We start from the raw sequence: 22,684 nt of genomic DNA on the forward strand, positions 1-22,684 counted from the left end.
TTCAGCCAAACTAAGCTTCATAAGTGAAGGAGAAATAAAATCCTTTACAGTCAAGCAATTGCTGAGAGATTTCATCACTACATGACCTGCCTTACAAGAGCTCCTGAAGGAACTACTAAATGTGGAAAGGAAGAACCAGTACCAGCCACTGCAAAAACATACCAAATAGTAAAGAACAACACAATGAAGAAACCACATCAACTAATGGGCAAAACAACGAGAGAGTAACAAAATGGCAGGATCAAATTCAAACATAACAATATTAATGTTGAATGTAAATGGCCTAAATGCCCCAATCAAAAGACACAGACTGGCAAACTGGATAAAAAGTCAAGACCCAACGGTGTGCTATATTCAGGAGACACATCCCACATGCAAAGACTCACACAGACTCAAAATAAAGGGATGGAAGAAGATATGGAGAGAAAAAAAAATGCAGGGGTAGCAATCCTAGCCTCTGATAAAATGGACTTTAAACCAACAAAGATCAAAAGAGACAAAGAAGGGCATTACATAATGGTAGAAGGATAAGTGAAACAAGAAAAGCTAACTATCTTAAATATATATGAACCCAGTGCAGGAGCACCCAGGTACATAAAGCAAGTTCTTAACGACTTACAAAGAGACAAGACTCCCACACAATAATTGTGGGAGACTTTAACAATCCATTAACAATATTGGACAGATCAACAAGACAGAAAGTCAACAATGATATTCAGGACTTGAATGCAGATCTGGATCAAGCAGACCTAATAGACATTTACAGAACTCTCCACCCCAAATCCACAAAATACACATTCTTCTCAGCACCACATCACACTTACTCTAAAATTGACCATATAATTTGAAATAAATCACTCCTCAGCAAATGCAAAAGAACAGAAATCGTAACAGTCTCTCAGACCACAGCACAATCGAATTAGAACTCAGGATTAAGAAAAGCACTCAAAACTGCACAATCACATGGAAATTGAACATCTTGCTCCTGAATGATGAATGGTTAAACAATGAAATGAAGGCAGAAATAAAATGTTCTTCAAAAACAAAGAGAATGAAGGCACAATGTACCAGAATCTCTGGGACAAATTTAAAGCAGTGTCTAAAGGGAAATTTATAGCAATAAATGCCCATATGAGAAAAAGGAAAGATTTAAAATCAACACCCTACCATCAAAATGAAAGGAGATAGAGGAGCAAGATCAAAGAAACTCAAAATCAAGCAGAAGACAGGAAATAACTAAGATCAGAGTAGATAGAACTGACGGATATAGAGGCACAAAAAACCCTTCAAAAAAAATCAATAAATCCAGGAGTTGGGTTTCTGAAAAGATCAACAAAATAGACCGCTAGCTAGACTAATAAAAAAGAAAAGAGAGAAATATAGAATAGATTCAATAAAAAATAATAAAAGGGAGATCACCACCAACTCCTCAGAAATACAAACTACCATCAGATATTACTACAAACAGCTCTATGCACATAAACTAGTAAATCTGGAAGAAATGGATAAATTCCTGGTTACCTGCACACTCCAAAGACTAAACCAGGAAGAAGTTGAAATCCTCAATAGACCAATACCAAGGTCTGAAGTTGAGGCAGCAATTAATAGCCTACCAATAAAAAAAAGTCCAGGTCCAGACGGGTTCACAGCTGAATTCTACCAGATACACAAAGAGGAGCTGGTACCATTCCTGTTGAAACTATTCCAAATAATACAAAAAGAGGGAATCCTCCCTAACTCTTTCTATAAGACCAATATCATCCTGATACCAAAACCTGGTAGAGACACAACTAAAAAAGAAAACTACAGACCAGTATCCAGGATGAACATTGATGCCAAAATCTTCAATAAAATACTGGCAAATCGAATCTAACAACACATAAAAAAGCTTATCCACCATGATCAAGTAGACTTCAACCTGAGAATGCAAGGCTGGTTCAACATATGCAAATCTACAAACATAATCCACCACATAAACAGAACCAAAGACAAAAACCACATGATTATCTCAATAGATGCAGAGAAGGCCTTTGACAAAATTCAACAGCCCCTTATGCTAAAAATTCTCAATAAACTAGGTATCAATGGAATGTATCTCAAAATAATAAAAGTTATTTATGACAAACCCACAGCCAATACCATATTGAATGGGTAAAAACTAGAAGCATTCCCTTTAAAAACTGGCACTAGACAAGGATGCCCTCTCTCACCACTCCTATTCAATATTGTGTTGGATAGTTCTAGCCAGGGTAATAGGCAAGAAAAAGAAATTGAGGGCATTCAATTAGGAAATGAAGCCAAATTGTCCCTATTTGCAGATAATATGATTATATATTTAGAAGACCCCATCATCTCAGCCTGAAACCTCCTTAAGCTGATAGGCAACTTTGGCAAAGTCTCAGGACACAAAATCAATGTGCAGAAATTGCAAGCATTCCTATACACCAACAGCAGACAAACAGAAAGCCAAATCATGAGCAAACTCCCATTTATAATTGCTACAAAGAGAATAAAATACGTAGGAATACAACCAACAAAGGATGTAATATCTCTTCAAGGAGAACTACAAACCACTGCTCAAGGAAATAAGAGAGGACGCATACAGATGGAAAAACTTTCCATGCTCATGGTTAGGAAGAATCAATAATGTGGAAAATAAAAATAATAAAAGAAAAAACTATTTTACACATAGCAATGTAACGGAATCTCAAGATAATCATGTTGTGTGAAATAAGCCATAAAAAAAATAATACATACTATGTGATGCAAGTCAAATTCTAAAAAAAAAATGCAAACTTAAAAAAAAGGAAAATATACAATATTAATTAGCATATTTTAACCTAAGTAGCATATGATTTTGTGCCTGCTCCAGTCTGTCTTAAATGCATACTTTTGTAATACAAATTTGACTTAGTTTTTGTTGTCGATGCTGATTTTTAATCTAATTGACATATTATTTTTTTCTCATTATTCTATTATGAAAAATTTCAACAAACACTAAACTTGAAAGAATCTTACAGGGAATATTCATATACATACAATCTAGATTCTAACATTAACAATTTACTATGTTTCCTTTATCACATCTATCAATATGCATTTTGCCATAAATCCATCTTAAATTTTTTTGCCTTGTTTTAAACTGTTGCATAGCATTTCATAGAATTGTGATAACATAGTTTGTCTGATGTTTATTTCTATTATGGTTGAAATTAGTATCCTTTTCTATTTGTGCCCATTTTAGTAAATAATTAAGAGCAGAAATTTCTGTAATATACATAGCAAATATATTTTAAATATTTAGTAGATATTAACAAATTACTTTCCATAGTAGTTATACCAATTTGTAGTTCTCATTGGAGTATGAGATGCTTGTTTCCTCACATATTTTCACATGCCTTCATCAATTTCTAAAATGTTTTTAAAATGTTAGTCAATATAGTGAAATGGTGGTAAATGATTTCTTTTTCTGCTTTTATTTGCAATTTGCATTTCTCTGATTACCAGTGATTTGACTTCTTTCCATGTTTTATTGTCCATTTTGGCTTTTGTTTTCATTCTTATCCTTTGACTATAATTTTATTGGATAATCTTTTTCACATATATTCTGGATAGTAATTATTTATCTGTTATATATTTGGCAAATAATTTCCCTTGTCTATTGCTCGTCTTTCCACTTATGTTGTGTACAGAACTATTCCATCTTACATTTATATGGCACTTTTACTTTAGTTGATCTTCAGGGCTACCTGTGAAGTTAACAAGCAAGATGGTTTTATCCTCATTTTGTAGACGAGGACTCTAAATTGTAGAGAGATTAAAAAAAAAAAAAGCCTGTCTAATAACAAGCAGCTAGTATGCGGCAATAGCAGGACTCAGAGTTAGGTCTGTTGACTCCTGTATTAGTTTTCCATCACTGCTATAATAAATTAGTAAAAACCTGTTTCTGAAAACAATATTTATTTATTTATTTATTTGGACTTTTTCTTCAACTTTTAACTTCAGGGGTACATATGCAGGATGTGCAGTTTTGTTATATTGGCACATGGTGATCTGCTGCACAAATCATCCGATCACTTAGGTATTAATCCCAGAATCCATTAACTACCCTTCCTGATACTCTCCCTCCCCTCACCCTACCCTACTTCCTCCAACAGGCCCCAATGTGTGTTGTTTCCCTCCCATGTGTCCATGTAAGAACATATATTTATTATCTTATAGTTTTAATAGGTTAGAAGTCTAAAATTGTTCTCGCTGTGCTAGCATCAAGGTGTCAACAGGGCTGTATTACTTCCAGAGTCTCCAGGGGACAATCTATTTACTTAACTTTTCTAGATTCTAGACACCTGAATTCCCTACTTCATGGCCGTCTTCCTCCATGTTCAAAGCTAGTAACAGTGAATTGAGTACTTACCATACTTCATTACTCAAACTTTCTCTCCTATCTCTCTCTTCCACTTTAAAGAACCTTTGTAATGACACTGGACCCACCCAGATAATCCAGGATATTCTTTCCATTTTAAGAACAGCTGATTATCAATGTTAATTTCCCTTTTCTATGTAATGTTACATATTCACAGGTTCCAGGGATTAGAACATGAACATTTTTGGGAGAGCCATTATTCTGTCTACCTCAACCCTCAATCTACTGTCTTTCCCACTTAACAGACTAACAAGTAGCCAGAGGAGCAGTAGGCCTAAGATCAATAGGTTTGGAAAGTAGGTCTGAGGAGTGACACAACTGTCACTACCTAGGATATACCTTTGATTGTGTTCACATTTCTTGAAAGAGCAGTTGCATTTTAAGAACGTCTGAGTGTTCTGCATATGAACAGAGTCAGAGTTTGAAATTGCACACAATTCACTTTTTCATAATGGTCAATTTGCCAGAGTCTCTCACACAAACACAGAGTGTGTAAGTGGTGTTCAGACACTTGTGTATGTCTTCTGCATGTTTGTGTGTTCTAATCCAAAAGCCCAAGTCACAAAACCTTGGGATACAAAAGCTAGAAGGGACCTCAAAGGCCAGCTAACACAAGGCTCTTATTTTACAAGTGAGAGGACTGAGGTCCAAAGAAGGAAATTAACCTACCCCAGGTAATACATAGGTTTGTGGCAGAGAGGACTGGAAAGAAGCCTTCACTATTGTGCCCAATTTTACCAAACTCCAAAAGTTGCCATTTTGGAGAGGAAGAATGAGGTTCTTTTAGTCCCTTAAATTATATCATGAACATGATCACTACCTTCAACCAGTGGTTAGGCCAACCATGATAGAGGCATTTCCTAACACGGCTCTATGGGGATGAAGAAAGTATTGGGCATGACTACAAAGAAAAATGGGGCTCGAAAGTCAGAACTGCATTGTAGATGCTCAAGAAAAGAAACACTCTCCAAAAGAGAGCTAGTTCTTTTGCTGTTAGAAGAGGGCGAGATGGCACTAACTGGCATTTTTGCCGAGGAGTTCTAAATTCACTAGAAAAAGGAACCAATGAACACAAGGTAGAAGGTGGCATACGTTTGGCTATCTAATATGGGAAAACATCATCTAGAGTTGCCTTGAAAGATAACTGAGTGAGTTCTCAGTTACTACATGTATCAAAGCAGAGTTTATATAGCCATTTGGAAATAATGTTGTGGGTATATTTGGGAGTTCAAGTTAATTTTACCAAAATTTATTCCTTCAAAGGAAAGTCTATGTGGCTGCATTTACCCATTTAATATTTATCCATTTGCTTACTTAATACTTATCCAGACTATTAAATGGATAAATGCAGCCTTCTGAAGAGCCCTGTGAGGCAACATAATTTGAAAGCAAATGCCAACTATGCCTTCTGAGGCTTCTTTTTGTTCACTATCACCCAAGGTGACTAAAGATAATTTGAGGATTAGGTGCTTAGAGGATTAGGGCTGGGCCAGTGGATGGATTGATTGGGATAGCATAGGGGTTGGTAATGACATACACACAGGCCTTAAGTCATCTTCTCAAATGTGAAGTTCACAAACGCACTTTTTTTTTTTCTAGTAGGATCTTGCTGACCTTGAAATTCAGCTCTAAGACTGTCTTATTATTTCACTAATCATTCATGTATTCATCCTGCAAATATTTATTGAGCACCAACTCTGTATCAAGTGTTGTGCTAGGTATTGAGGCTACAGTAAGGAGCAAGAAAATGTAATCCCTGATCCTACAGAGCTTCCATTATAAGGTGAGGAGAGAAGTAGTTAAACAAACAATTTCAACAAATTGTGGTTATAGATGTACAGGGTGACTTGGGAGCACATGGCAGGAGGGTGTCACCAGCAGCGCAGAATGTCAGGGAAAAACCTCTTGGAGAAAGGGACTTCTAAACTGAGACCCAAAAGGTTAGTGGGTAGCTGAATAGGTGAAAAAGTGACTGAGGCAGATGAAACAAGATATAAGAATCTGTTGGAGGGAAGAGAGAGCACAACGCACATTGGAAACTGACAAATTGACAGAGCTCTGACATGAGTGGGACTCATTGAGTGTGAGGTGTGGAAAGGCAAGCAGTGACCTAGAAAGATTAGGAAGGGCTGGGCCATAAAATGCCATATAGGTCATGCTAAGAAGTTTGATCTTTATTCTCATGAAATAATAAGGAATTAATTTTCTTAATGTAACAGATATGAGTTTCTTTCTTGAGAGAATAGAAATACAAAGAAGAAAACAAAAGTGTCTTCATATTCACTTTCCAGGTGACCTGTTTTTTTAAACAAAAGTAACTAATGTATAACACTTGAAAATCCAAACAGTTCAAAATGAAAAATGAAAGTCAAACTTCCCCCAGCCCAGTTACTCTCCTCAAGGAAAACCATTATTCAGAATATTTTGTATTATTTACAGAAGAAAAATTCCTTGTTCCCCCATGTAAGTGTATATATGTGTGTGTGTGTGTGTGTGTGTGTGTGTGTGTATCTAAGTATATACACATATATATAGTTATAGATATATATATCTATATTGGTTATTGATACCTATATATCTATATCTATTGGTTATAGATATAGATATACAGATATCTGTATCTATATCTATAATATCTCCATATATATATATATCTCCATATATATAGATAGATAGATAGATCTCTTGCTCTCTCTGTGTGTATATATACATATATATATATGGAGATATCTATCTATATAGATATCTATATAGATATCTCCATATATATCTATAACCAATCACAAGATGCTTACTGTTTTGCATCTTGCTTTCTATTTAATGACATATATTGAAAATATTTCCATGTGTGCATTCATACACACACACACGGAATATTTCATCAGTTTGAATGTCATCCTTACACGGGAGTCCTACTAATCACATTATTATTCCAGCTTCAGTCAATAAGGGAAGCATTACTGGAGGATTTTGAGCAATAAGGATTTACAATCACTTTTGTGTTTGGAAAAAAATAGCTTTGGCTATTATTTGAAGACTAGATTATGGGGGTCAAGAGTGGAGTCATAAAGAATTATAAGGAGGCTATTCCACTGATCCAATTAAAAGATCGTTGTGGGTTAGACCAAGTCTATGGCAGTGCAAAATGCACTGAGAGAAGTGGGTGAATTGAAAAGATGTAAAATATAAATATGACAAGACTTATCAATGAAATGGTTGTAGAGAGTGAGAGAGGAGAGTAATCTCAGATGACATTCAAGTCTCTGGTTTGATATATATGAATAAGAATGCTAATTATGGCATTCAGTCATTCAGGAGACTTATTCTGAATGACACTCACCCATTGAAAATATCCTCTCCCTACTCTAAAATGTTATATCACATTGCTCAGACCTTTATTCTCTTACTATGTCCATTTATAGTAATAAAATACTTTATTTGTATGTTGTTTTAGCCTTCTTACATGCTATGTACTCCTTAGTAGTGTGGTTGGAAGTAGGCAGGTATGAGGAAAATAGAGCACAAAAAAGAGACTAACATTTGCTGATAACTTACTCTGTGACAGGTGCTGCACAGGGCCCTTTTTCAGACATTGCATTTTATTTTCACAGCCTGATTTTACAGATTAAAAAATGAAGGCTTAGAGTACTCAAGTGACTTCCCCAAGATCACATATTTTAGGAAGAGACAGAGCTAAGATTCAAACCAGCTTTGTCCATGTCCAGAGCCCACCATCAGGAAGCCAAATAAGAAAGTGTAGAAGAATTGGGAGGAGGAGCTGATGCCATATATAGAGCTGCTCCAGGCAGTCAGTGAAGAGGAAAACATGTTACTTGCACAGAGAGAGGAGAGAAAGCTTTACTCAGGCAAGCATAAAGATTCTGTGGCAAAGTGAGTGGGGAACTAGGTGTTGGGAGGACTCTCAGGGAGACTCCATATGAATGAGGTACCAGGAAGCTGAAGAAAATATACTTTGACCTAGGGTCAAAGAGTGAATACTCAAAGACCAGGGGAGTTGGGAGCTAAAGAGTCAGTCAGCAGATGCAAGTAAGCCAGTGGGAACGGCAGGCGGGTGAGCTTCAGAGCAAGCATCCCTTACGGCAATGGTCCTCAAAGTGTGGTCCTCAGACCAGAAGCATTAGCATCACCTGGGAACCTGTAAGAAATGCAAGTTCCTGGGCCTCACCCAAGATTTACCGAAGCAGAAACTCAATGTCTTAACAAACCCTACAGGAGATTCTGGTACATGTTCAAGTTTGAGACCTATAGCCTTGGAGGATCAGGGAAAGAAGCAAGTGGAGTCCAAGAACCAGAGTATAAGAACCAGTATCCCCAGAGCAAGTCTAGGACTGTCACATATCACAGCAATGCAGAGCAACACTTCCAAAGCACAACAGAGTCTGCTGGTCAGAAGCGGTGATGGGGAGAGGTTTCAGATATATGGTCTCTGGGGGACAACCCCTCTTCCCTGGACCCCTCCAACTTTCCCTAGAGGTCTTCTTTTTAAGAAACTGCTAAGAGAAATCTCATCAGAGGATCCTGAGGTGAAGAAGTTAGACTGTCCATGCCAAGGCACTGCCCATGGCTTTTTATTTTTTCCTGGTACATGATACTGTCACAAATTTTTACTGGAAAATATGGGAAGGAAGGAAGACAACATTTATTGAGGGTCCTAACATGCTGAGCACTGTGCTAAGGGTTCACACAAATGCCAGCTAATTTAATCCTCACAGTATTTCAATAATGGAAGTGTTATTATTTCTGTTTTGCAGATGAGAAACCAGAGGCTCAGAAAAGTTAAGTGATTTGCCCAAAATCACACAGCTCAGAAAAAGGCAGCCAAGATACAGTTCTTAGTCTTTCTGACTCTAAACTCCGTGCTTCTCACACTAGACCATTTTGTCTCTAATTTGAAGATCCCTGGGGTCCTCTCCTCTTTGTAGCTACCCCACAGCTGTGTGTTTGTGATGGCCCATAGATGAGTAGCCTGGAAATATTGAAATGAATAAATAAAAGAATGTTCTAGTGACAGATTTTAACATGCGAGGGCCCCTTAAAGGTATTCTGGTTTTATAGTTTTCAAATCTGTTTTTAGACATTTCTTACTGGGGTGCTCTGGACATAATCACATTGTCTGGGAGAGCAGTCACACACAGTGGACAGGTTCCTGTGTCCCTTCATCCTTGCCCATTCCTATCTCCTTCCCTGCCTTATCTAGAACAAATCCACTTTCATCTTCCATAAGTAGTGGGTGTTTACTAAGATTCTGTTTAGGGAAAGGGCTCTGCTGCCAAAATTAGTTTTAAAAACCACAAATCTAGACTACCTTATTCATGTTATAGATGAAGAAACTGAGTGCTAGAAAGGCAAAAAGACTTGTCCAGGGTCACTGTGTGCTCTTTAGTAGCATAACTAGAATGTGAACCCAGGATTCTTGAAACACTCTTCTTTTTTGACACAGGTTAATACAGTTTGTGTCCTAACAATAAGAAAAAAATTATTTCAATTTCAATAAATATTTAGAATTGAAAAATTAAAAATTATAACTCTAATTTTTGCCTTTGCCATGTTCCAGTCATTGTGCTAGTTAACATGTATAGCCTTATTTATCTTCTCATAACAGACCTATAAAATAGGCAATATTATTATCCCCATTTTAAAGATGTGAAAACTGAGATTTAGGAGGATTAAATTGCTTTAATCATAGAATCAGGAAATGGCAGAATTGGGATTTCAGTCCAGAATATCTGATTTCAATTTTCATCCTCTGAACAACGATGCCATATTGCAAATGCCTATATTGCAAAAAAGTCTGTTATTTAGCCTGCTGCTTGTTTTCTGGTAAATAAATTTTTATTGGAACAATGATATACCTTATGAACTATCAAGGCAAATTTGTGTAGTTATGGCAAACAGAAACTATATTCTCTGGAGATAAAATATTTAGTAACTAGCCTGTTACAGAAAAGGTTTGCCAACATCTGGTCTATAGATATTAACTTTAAAATGTTTTTCAAGTGACCTCCAGGGGAAGGAACCAGAAATGTACCCTGGATTTGCAGGAGAGGTAGGCACTGTTTATGCTCTCAGTGAAATTGGTGAATGAATAATACAAGCATGGAAACCTGGCCTACCTGGCCTCCTGCGGTCTTCACTGTGTTGATTCAAGTCTATTACGACCTGTTCTTGTTGTCTTTCATGAGTCATAGCAGAGGCCTTATCCCTTCCCCTCCCTGTCATAAATGCCTTAGAGCTTGGACTTGGATCTGTGCTTAATGAGTTTTGTCTCCACCTTCCTTTTCTTGCTTCAAGGTTCACATGTGTGCCAGGCAGTTAATTCTAGGGGCTACCATGGCTTGGCTAAGCTTCCCTTGACCACTGAGCATTTCTAAGGGAGCTGAGGTTGGTGGCTCCTCCCTCCTTCCTATTGGTGCTTCCACCAGCCTTGGTCTGTGTTGCGTTCCATGGGGCAGCGCCTAGGTGTCTGAGCACATTTAAGGACCTCTAGTGGTTTATGACCCAGACTTTGCCCTACCAGCTCAGCCTTCTGAATGTTCTCTTCCCTGGAACCTGTCCCAGACACTTTAAGAAGAGGAAAATGTGCCCAGCCTGCCTGGAGAACAGCATCTGCTCCTAGCCAAGATCTCCACATAACAAAGTAAGAATATCAGGCGGTGGAACCTCCGTCATACCTGTCCTCTTCCTATACCTGGATCTGGTGGGTAGACGCAGTCCTTTTTAGAGAAGCATAGTATTCTCCTATCTATTGCCACAAATTGCTCCTCACTCATTCTTTCCCTATACTTTGTGTCTTTGAAGCTGCTTTATTTTCCATGTTTAATATCTAGACTGTACTTTCTTCATGGAATTCTAGATATGTAAATTTACAGGGCTAGGAGGGTCCATATCTAGTTTAAGACACTCACTGTAGAAATAGAAAAAGGCCCAGAGAAGAGAAGGGGTTGGGCCAAATCCACATAGCTGATTACTGCTAGAGCAAGTGGGGTGAGAACCTTGGTCACTTGACTCAGGACAGTGACTTTTCACTGCTCTCTCTTTCCACCAGGAATGGGAATGACTTTTGACTTTAAACAAATCCAGACTCCAGTTTGACCCTGAATTTTGGGGGAACATTTCGCTTTTTTTTTCTTTTCAGTATTTTCAATTCTTCTGTGCCTTAGTTTTTAGGCTCTTGATCTGTGTTAATCCAGGCTACCGTCTAGCTATATCCAGTTTCCTCCGATGGAAAATGTTAATGTAGCATCAGGGTTTCGCTCCAGGATCTGCTAGAAATGACAGAGGCAAAGGTAATGTATATATAAAAATATCTACCAGTGAGTGACTAGTAGGCAGTAGGCTTTCAATAATTGTAAAGTTCCTTCTACCCCCTGGAAAAGACTGTGTTTCTCCCCTAAGCAGCTCAGTGTGTGTGGTGGTTTCATGGTTAAAAGTTTAGACAGGCCCAGTAAAACATATTTTCTTTTGCTTCCTAATGTGTGACCTTGAACAAGCTATCTCCCCTCTCAGAGCTGAATTTTCCTCAGTTTTAAAATAGAATTAGAGTATCCATCTCACAGGATAATTGTAAGACTTAAATAAGAGAATACACGTAAAATCTTTAACATAGGGTTTAGCATGTAGAAAAAAAAAACCTCTTTGTTTTATTGCCAGTTTTATTTTTACTTATTACCAAGAAGCCATGACATCAGAATAATAGTCAGGGCTGACAATTGTGCTTCAGACCAAGAAGGGAAGGAGCTGGTGAGATGGAGGCTCTTTCCATTTCGACCCCATTTTTTAAATGGAGCTGTTGAAATCTACCCATGAGTTTTGCCTGGCCACTCTGACAGTGTCCTCGTCTCAGCAAAAACCAATTAGCAAGTCCTGATAACAGAAGTACAACCCACCCCCTTGTAATTCCTCCTGAGATCCTAACCAGGATTTGTAAAACACCCGGATACGGGTAAAGAACCATCCCGGGTTTTATATCAAACCAGGCCCCAGAGGAGAAGGACATTCCAGTAGTTTTGTTTCTGGAAAAGAGGGCACCCAGCCCTTCCCCCTCCCTTATCCTCCCATCCCAGTAATCCCTGCCAAATTGGAATCCTGGACTTAATTTATGAAAAAGGCCCTGTAACCAAGATACTGACTGAACAGAGCTGGCGGGCTCAGGCTGAGGTCTGCGGTGCAGCATTAATGGGCCGCTGACATGAATATGGAGTAGTTTTCTCTATCAAAGGTAAGCTTTTTTTTTTTCTCTTTTCAAACTCTACCTCACCTGCCTTCCTGTGCAAAAATCTTTATTTAACTGAGTTAAGAGGAGTCCTGGCCACTGGAAAAAAGTCAGTGGCCAGAAAGTTGGAGGATGTTTGGCTGGTCTGCAGGAAAGTTAAGGGAGACAATAGGCTCCTTTTGTTCCTCTCGCCAAAATACCCAGGTCCACACTGACTTGACTGTTTCAGGGCCAATCCTAGAGCCATAGAGAATAGTTCATTTTCCTGTCGAAACAGCTTGCTCATCTTCTGTCTCACAGGTTGAGGAATTTATTGAGGTGATGGATCTGAGGATTATATAAGTGATAAGTCAAATACTTAAAAATAACCATGTTTGGAATCATGTTTCAAGACCAGATTGACACAGAGTAAGCCAATAAATGATAGCTGAACTAAGCTAACCGTCTGAATTTGAGTAGTCTTAGTGTCTAAATAGAAGAAATCTTTTAGAAATCATGTGTTCAATTCTGGCTTTTTTAACAACCGGCTGCCTGACTTTGACCAAATCCCTGGACCTCTCTGGTCTCAGTTTTTTATATATCACGTAAGGGTGGTTGAAAAAGATGGTTTCTAAAGGTTTCATTAATGTGTGAATCTACAACACATTCCATTTTTCATTACTCAGCATCTTTTATATGACAAGCAATCCTTTTGGAGGGACTCAAATATCCATGTTTTTTTTGTTGTTGTTGTTGTTGTTGTTGACTCAAGACAATCCTGTGAAACAATATCCCATTTTTTGGATGAGATAACTAAGGCTTAGGTAAAACAATAATTTATTTAAAGGTCACCTAGCTATCACAGACAAGAGATGGGATTTGAATCAAGGTCTTAAACTTCAAATTGGTATGTTTTCTATCATAGAGTTAAGAAAACGGAGGACCAAAAAGTCAATTTTGATGGAGGGTTTATTAGGAAGGCTGCTGAGAGATTGGAGACAGGATCCCAAAGATAGCTCGGCATTCCTTTATTCGGTTGAGTAATCCTTAGTTGAGGTTGAGCCTGCCTAGCCCAAAGTAGTATAACTGACAAAAGGAGATGGAGAAAGAGAAAAGAACACTGCCGCATTAAAAGAGCAGTTTGCAAATTCTATGGAACACAGCAATGCAAATTGTTATGGATGATAGGGATCAGACCCAGGTGACACTGGCGTGACAGGAAGGTAAGGTAAAGATAAGGGAGGCTTGACTTTATATTGGCCGATCTTCTTTCCAGGTTGGCACAAGGTTTCGGTATATCTTAACTAAGCTATCCAAATACCCTAGACATTTTCTTCTCTTTTTCTTCCTTTGAGTGCTCTTCCTTATGCCTTCCTTTTTAATTTAATTTTTTTAACTTTTTCCCGGGATTCTTTTTCAACTTACTTATTTGATTTACCCTTTTATTCATTCCTATTCTTTTTCCTCATCAGTCTGATTCTTCTCTGTGGGCTTAGCTGAGAAAAAAAATAGCCTTGCTCAAGTGAAAAGCTTACATATCTTTCATCTTATTTGATCTTTATAACAAACTAATGAATGGCCCAAAGTAGAGACAATTCCCATTTAAGACATGAGGAAACTGAGGCTCAGCAAGTTAGGGGCTTGTTCAAGGTCATATAACCAATAAATGATGAATCCAGAGCTAGAACTTACTTTTTTTCTGGTGCCTGAACTCTTTTCAGTTTACCATGAAATACTCAAGTGGTTATAAAAAGATTTTATGGGTTTTTCATTTTTTCTGCTCTTGTAGTATATGATAAAACCAAGTTAAACAGCAGGAATAACAATGACAAATTAAGATTTCAGGAGGAAAGAAAGGATATCAGTAATTAGAAGGAAGAAAATTACTCATCAGGTGCCTACTAAGTCCCAGATGCTGTTAAAGGTTATCTTATTTAAATACAGAGTAAAACAGTACTTAAACCTAAGTTAGTCTGACTCAAAAGTTCTAGTTCTTTACGTTATACCATGTTGTTTCCAAGAAGAGAGTTCAGCCTGGGCTGTGTGCATTTTCATACCCATGTACATATTCCTTTGTATTTAATATGTGTTACTGTATATGGGAATTTATGAGTGTGCACCTATTTGTTGCTATTCATAAATTGGAAAATCTGTATGACCCTGACAAGTTTCATTTCCAAACTATTTCCTTGCCACTAATAACTTTGGATCACTTATGTGTGCCCCTAAAGTACTTCAGTATATATTAATTAATATAATCACCACAAAACTCTATGAAGTAGTTAATAGTATTAATACCACTTTAAAAATAAAGACACTGTGGCGAGATAAATGAAGAAGTTTCCTAAGTCATACAGCTAGGAAAAGTGGAGCCAAGATTCACTTAGGTAACATGATTCCAAAGCCTTTACCCTGGATGCAAAATTGAATAAGTATTCCTTATCTCTCAAGATCTTGAGAATTATGTAAGATGGCAGATATTAAAAACACATTGTAAAATGGAAACGGCTAGGGATATGTTAGGTAGCATTTCCCCGTACTCACCAAATTCTATTGTCTAAGCCTTTTGGATCATAAGTCACTACTATTGAATGCTTGCTCACTGTACACTGAAGGCTTGTGCTAGTCTTTCCCAGGAATATTTTCAAGTTTATCATGTGTTTCACCAGTTGTGGAGTTCTTCCTTGGGACAGTTTTCTGTCTAGGTAAATGAGTTTAAAGCACAACTGCTTTGTTGACACATCTCTGAGAAAGAAGATTGGAAGAGGTCCATTGTTGCATTCAGACTTGGAACGAACCAAGGACACTCTCTCCCTGTTGAGAATTCCAAGGCATGACTATTTGCATGACCATATATAGAGCTATTTGTAGGCGTATGTGAGTATGCCTGTGTTTCATCAGTGAGTGTGACTATTGGCAATATGTGAAAGCTGTAAGGACTCTTCGAGAGCTCATTATATACCACATTTTTGTGGTTCTGCACTTGTCTATTTCACTCGATTATCAAACGTCTATGACTCTCTCAAAAGGTAAGAAGTATATAGTATTTATATAGTAAATTATTTTATAGATGGGGAAACAGATGAAGAAACTTACCTAAATTCACCCTGAACAAGTATTAGAACTTGAACTAGACCCAGCAGTTGGCAAAATGTATGTGTGTGCTTCTTTATGTCACTTTAACAAAGCTGTGATGACCCATCTACTTGGCCTCCATCACCATGTCTTGTAATAGATACACAGAGACCTCTAGGAAATGACATCCACTCTCAAGGAATCTGTAGTCCCATCTGGGAAATGAAGACAGTTCATGAGGCAGGTCATAAGACGGAAAGGCTACAATAGTAGAGTCTGACTGAATCTAATTGGGTGCTATAGAGAGTAAGTAGCCCTTCAGAGGACAGTGATATGAAGAGGCTAGAGGTGGCCTTTGGAGTAGTTAGTATTCAAATTAACCCTTGGAGTAGAAATATAGAAAGTATGATGCATGAGAGACTGTAGAGATGAATTAACAAACTGTAGCCAGGCGGGAGAAGGAAGAGGAAAGAAATCAGTAGTTACTACTGCCTAGTATGTTCCAAACATTGATTATTCCTGGGCCCTTTCATGTAAGCCTTCTGATTTATTTCTCCAGGGCTGATATTATTATACCCTTTTTACAGATGAGCAAACAGATTCTGAATGGTTAAGTAATCCCCAAGGCTACACAGCTGGCCAGTGGAAGAGTTAGATTTTAGAAAAGAGGACCCCAAAACAGATCCTCTCTTACATCAAGGGCTTTCTGCCAAATATGATGTAAAAACTATGGATTAACACTTGGGTCACTGCTGCATATGGAGAGGACTGAGAGTTCGTGAGGAAATCTATAAGTTTGTTTCTTAAATAGGGTAAAAATCTGGGGATTTTCTATCCATATGTGAGTCTGTGCATATTTTTGATTCTCTGTTTTTTATTAACAATGCCTATTTCATGTGCTTGGGTTGAAGATTTAGTGAAATAATTTATATAAGGCACTAGACATGGTGCTACTATGTAGTAATCTTTCAGTGAATAGTAGCCATTATCATCATTATCATTAATGCAATCTATTAGGTGTATCTCTGCCTACATGAATATTTATGTCTGTTTGTAAAGCGATTACAACTGCATGTAATTACTTGTTTCAGGATGTATGTGTTTTTTCACAAATATGGTTGTTGCTATGGGTATAAGTATGTTCTCTGTGTATATACATGTGGTGTGCAAGTATATTTTTGTGGAAAGTAGTATAGCATGGTGGTTATGCTGGAGCCTCACTTCCTGGGCTCAAATCCCAACTCTACCAATTTTTATCTAGATGGCCTTGGGCAAACTACTTTACACCTCTGTTCTGCAGTTTCTCCATTGTAATATGGGGTTAATGCTGGTGTCTCTTCATAGAATGATTGTGAGGATTAAATGATTTAATCTGTGTAAAACACTTGTTACAGGTGCAGCGTGCACATACAATAAATATAGCTTTATTACTATTATCATTGTTCTGAAGGTGACTAAGGTTTTATGTAACAGAGTGGTTTTATGTTTTATGTGTAAATGCAAGTGTGTGCATCTCTGCTTTTAGGTAAGAATACATGTACCTGTGTGTGCAAATTTGTGTATTTATATAATGTTATCTGTGTTTCTGTGTTTGACTGTAACTGTATGGTATCAATGAGTGCTTCATTCCAGTCCCAGGACGTCTAACGTCCTGACTTATGTACTGAAATGAGAGGTTAGAATCTTGGGTCTGATTCTGACTCAGGATTAGTCCTATGAAATGAGTTTATGAATAACCTTGGGAATCAGCAGACAGTATTTCTTCTGAGAAGTTCAAAATACTTCCTTCGCATACTGTCATTTATTTTTGGTCCATTGTTAACTTTTGAAGTATAATACACATAAAGTGTACAAATTCTGTTTAAAGCTCACTGTATTTTCACAAACTGAACACACTTTTACAACCAACGTGTAGCTCAAGAAACAGAGCATTACTTAGAACCCCTTCTCTTCCCTTTCCAGTCATGGAATCCTACTTCAAAGCAAACATTATCCTTACTTCTACCAGCATACATTACTTTAGCCTGATTTTTTACTTTATTTAAATGAACTCATACAATATGTACTATTTTGTGTCTATTTTTTCTGAAACATTACATTTGTCATAGATATTCATATTGTTGTGTGTAGTTGTAGTTTGTTCATTACTATTGCTATAGTGAATTTCATTTTATGAATAAAATACAATGTATTCATTCTAATGTTCATGACTGTTTCTATTTTGGTTTTATCAATATTCTAGTAAATATTTTTGGTAAATTCTCACTTGTTGTTAAACACAATTTATAGAGGACAGGAAGTGGCAACAACAGTGAATGTTCCCTTTTGCCTATGGGAAAACAGAGGCAAATGGAGAATTAGTGAGTCAGTGGCTCGATAGGGCTTCCGGTGCCTGTTTCCTGATTCTTGGGACAGAGCACATTCTTCCTGCTACATCATTGACAAAACTATCCAGATCTCTCTTCTGAAGGACGTAGTAATACGTGATTAGCAAGCAGCAAGGGTGACTTTTTAACTATGCCCTTCAAAATCCAATCATTGAACACTTATTGTACTTAAAGGAATCAGGTAAGTTAAATAAACTGGGCTAATTGGGTTTTGCTTTCTCAGTCACTCAATCTGGCTCTTCTTCAGTTTTCTGGACATGTAGAAAGCCCCTTTGTTCTCTTTCTTCTACACCAACAGTTTTCATTTGCCTGTTTCCCAGAGTAATGTGGGCCATGGAGTCAGGCCACCTCCTCTGGGCACTGCTGTTCATGCAATCCTTGTGGCCTCAACTGACTGATGGAGCCACTCGAGTCTACTACCTGGGCATCCGGGATGTGCAGTGGAACTATGCTCCCAAGGGAAAAAATGTCATCACGAACCAACCTCTGGACAGTGACATGTAGGTTTAATCTCTCGTGGTATTTGAGGGGAAGTTACGGGAGTGCCCTTGAGGTCACGAGGTAGCCGCTTGAGGGCCCTTCTTCAGGGTGTGGTAGCAATCAGCTCCTGATCTCTCTGAGCTGTAAATACTCAGTGGCAGATTTCCTGAGAAGGGTAGTTGACTCAGAAGCCAGCATTTAATCTGGAGTTTGCTGTAACATTTTTAGAGTCCTAAAGAGAATTCCGTATTTGCTGTATTCTAATTTTGATACTCACAATGCTTACTTAATAACAGCTGTTAGACTGTATAAAAGAATAATGAAATATATACCGTGTTTATAAGATGTATATGTGGGAACTATGCTTCCATAGTTTGGTGAAACTACTGTATATTTATTTCAGATATGTGAAAATATGAAAAAAGAAAGTAAGCCTTAGAACCAAGGAAGTAATGGTAATAGCTCTCACTTATGTAATACTCTATGACACACACCACACTAGCAATTTACGTACTTTGTCTCAACTCTCATAGAAACTCTAGAAGGTAAGTATGTGTGTAGTCATTTCATAGATGAGAAAACTGAGGCTTAGGGAGATCTTGGATAAGTGACTTATCCAAGTCCTATAGCTAGTAAATGAAAAAGGTAGGATTTGAACGTGGATAATGTGAATGTAAACTAATACTCTTCTCACCACCCTGTCTCTCATAGATCCCACAGGGTTAACCTTTCCTGATCTTAGAAACTTGCAAGTGCTCCACAAATATCTGTTAAAAATAAATGAATGTATGAAAAAAACTTTTGTGACCACGACTCGTTTTTTCTCTCCTAAACTTTGGAGTTTTCCAAAGTTGACTGTAACATCTCTGAGCTCTCTGAGAAGAATTATAGTATAGTACGAATAACAACTCTGTCTTTTTTGGCACAAAGTATTCATCTAGTTTCAGAGTCATGGAACCCTTGTATTTTTTTTTTTGATGGAATAAATTCATTATCTTCCATCTCTAATACTTTGAAGTGATAGTCCACATTTATTGAGTTTTTACTATTTGCCAGGCACTGTCCTAAGCTCTTTGTGTATTTGAATTTTGTTTAGTCACCAATGAAAACTGAGTTAGGAACTATGATTATTTTCATTTTACTGGTGGGCAAATTGTGTACAGAGAAATTAAGTAACTTGTTCAACATCCCACTAATTTGGAAGTGGCAGAGTAAGCAATCATTCTAAGTGGCTTGGCTCCAAAGCTTGTGGTTATAACCACTATGCGCTAAGAGCTCCCATATATATCAGGATGATGTGAAGTCAGGCACATGGATGAGGAGTCGATCACTTAAAGAGTTAGTCCACAGTTGGTTGTCTCTTTGTTACTATGTATTGTGTCAAACTATGTGAAACTGCCTTTTATGTGAGTTTAAAGTGGTCAAATATCAGCAATTTCATATGCTGAGTTTGCCATAACAATTTCATATGCTGATATTTGAAATTTTTAACAGTTAAATCTAAAACTTTCGTGTTTTGATCAGTACAAGTCCATTTCCTCTTGCTTTGTCCTAAACAAAGATCGGCACTTTTTGGTCAGTCTCCTCTGGAAAAGGAACCTCTCAAGACTTGAAGATTGTGGCAAAATTATGACTCTCTTTCTTCTTTCCCAGAGTGGCTTCCAGCTTCTTAAAGTCTGACAAGAACCGGATAGGGGGAAACTACAAAAAGACCATTTATAAAGAATATAAGGACGACTCATACACAGATGAAGTGGCCCAGCCTGCCTGGTTGGGCTTCCTGGGGCCAGTGTTGAAGGCTGAAGTAGGGGATGTCATTCTTATCCACCTGAAGAATTTTGCCACTCGTCCCTATACCATCCACCCCCATGGTGTTTTCTATGAGAAGGACTCTGAAGGTAAACCATTCCACCATTTTTTTCTCTTATGCCCAACAAATATTACTTTTCCTTTACTGTCAGTTGAAGGAGAAGAGTTGGGAGTGAAGGTTGTTTTTTTTCTTCCTTATTTACCGGAGGTGGCAAATACTCTTCTTAGAATAAACAAGTCTGGGCACTGGTATCAGTTCTGCCATTCATATACTGTGTGACTTAGACAAGTCATTGTCTCTCTCTGGGTCTCAGCTTCCTTCTCAGAAATGTGAAGATGGTCTACCATTTAACACAAGGAACTATTTGAATGGCATCTCCGTAGAATATTTGAATATTCTATGAAAAGAAAAGAGAATGCTATAAATGTGATGGATGGTTATTCTAGTGTCACAGTCTTCGGAAAGCTCCATTTTATATTTCCTTAAGGGGGAATTCAGCTTATTTATCTGTACCTCCCTTATTCCTGGCCCAGTAATGTATAGTACTGATAACAGTGAGTGAGAGGAATAGAAAGGGAAGTCAGAAGACTGTCTGGATGGGCCACTAAATTCCTGTATGATCCTGGACAACTTACTTTAGCTCAGTTTTCTCTTCCATACAATGGAGAAGTGAACCAACTAATCATTAAGTTGATTGTAGACGGAAATTCTGTGATTGCCTGCTTTTTTTTTAAGTGAGTGTTTGAAGGGAGGGAATTCTGTCTTCTTCCATGCTTCTATGCCACCAGCTTTATGCTAGGGCATTACCAGATCAGGCCAAGCTGTGCTTTTCCTAGCCACAGAACTTTTCCAGTGGCTACAACCTTTCCACCCATTGTTAATATGAGGACTAGATTTTTAGGTTAAATGTTACCTAAATCTGTGTTCTCCTTAGGTTGTGAGGAACACTGTGCAGGATGTTAGAATGCTACATTTTACAAGACTGAACCTAGGGTTCTACATGTCAGCTGTCTCTTAATTTGTATATTTACCATAGTCCTTCGCTTACTCTGGGCCTGGGCATGTGCAATTTCATTTCTAGGTTCCCTGTACCCAGATGGTTCCTCTGGGCCACTGAAAGCTGATGACTCTGTTCCTCCGGGTGGCAGCCATATCTACAACTGGACCATTCCAGAAGGCCATGCACCCACTGATGCTGACCCAGCGTGCCTCACCTGGATCTACCATTCTCATGTAGATGCTCCACGAGACATTGCAACTGGCCTGATTGGGCCTCTCATCACCTGTAAAAGAGGTATAGGTCCCAGAGATAAGCTATGAGGTGCAGTTTGAGACATCTAGGGGTAGCAGTGGTATGGTTGAACCACCCACATATTGGGCAGCAGCCTGAGTATTGTTAATTCAGCACTCTTGTTTATTAGTAAGAAAAATTTCTGTTAAACTCAATTTCCACTATTTTTTTCAATTTCATTACTCTTTTTCTTTTTCTCATGGGTTAGGAACAACTTTTTTTTCAGGGTTGTTGTGGTACAGGTGGTATTTGATTACATGAGTACGCTCTTTAGTGGCGATTTGTGAGATTTTGGTGCATCCATCTCCAGAGTACTATACACTGCACCCCATTTGTGGACTTTTATCCCTCGCCTCCCCCAACCCTTTCCCCCAAATCTTGGAAGTTCATTGTATCATTCTTATGCTTTTGCATCCTCATAGCTTAGCTTCAATATATCAGTGAGAATATACAATGTTTAGTTTTCCATTCCTGAGTTACTTCACTTAGGATAGTAGTCTCCAATCTCATCCAGGTCGCTGCAAATGCTGTTAATTCATTCCTTTTTATGGCTGAGTTGTAGTCCCTTATATATATGTACCACAGTTTCTTCATTTACTCCTTGATTGATGGGTATTTGAGTTGGTTCCACGATTTTGCAATTGTGAATTGTGCTGCTATAAACATTCATGTGCAGGTATCTTTTTTGTGTAATGACTTATTTTCCTCTGGGTAGATGCCTAGTAACTGGATTGCTGGAACAAATGGTAGTTCTACTTTCAGTTCATTAAGGAAGCTCCACACTGTTTTCCATGTGGCTATACTAGTTTACATTCCCACCAGCAGTGTAGAAGTTTTCCCTGTTCACCACATCCAAGCCAACATCTACTGTTTTTTGATTTTTGGATTATGGTCATTCTTGCAGGAGTAAGGTGACAGCACATTATGGTTTTGATTTGCATTTCCCAAATCATTAGTGATGTTGAGCATTTTTTCATATGTTTGTTGGGCATTTCTATATCTTCTT

At 37.9% G+C, this 22,684-nt stretch overlaps 1 protein-coding gene across 1 annotated transcript in view; it reads left to right on the forward strand.

Moving 5' to 3' along the window:
* The first annotated feature begins 10,881 nt into the window (after nt 1-10,881).
* Nucleotides 10,882-22,684, forward strand: part of HEPH (hephaestin) — a 98,751-nt gene continuing 86,948 nt past the window's right edge. Inside the window, 5 exon segments of the mRNA XM_037734327.1 lie at nt 10,882-11,008; nt 11,010-11,081; nt 18,418-18,597; nt 20,231-20,475; nt 21,469-21,681. Coding sequence (XP_037590255.1) covers nt 10,938-11,008; nt 11,010-11,081; nt 18,418-18,597; nt 20,231-20,475; nt 21,469-21,681 — 781 coding nt within the window. The 5' untranslated portion in view covers nt 10,882-10,937.

This window comes from Cebus imitator, unplaced genomic scaffold (assembly GCF_001604975.1).
Source record: "Cebus imitator isolate Cc_AM_T3 unplaced genomic scaffold, Cebus_imitator-1.0 Scaffold604, whole genome shotgun sequence".
NCBI lineage: Eukaryota > Metazoa > Chordata > Mammalia > Primates > Cebidae > Cebus > Cebus imitator.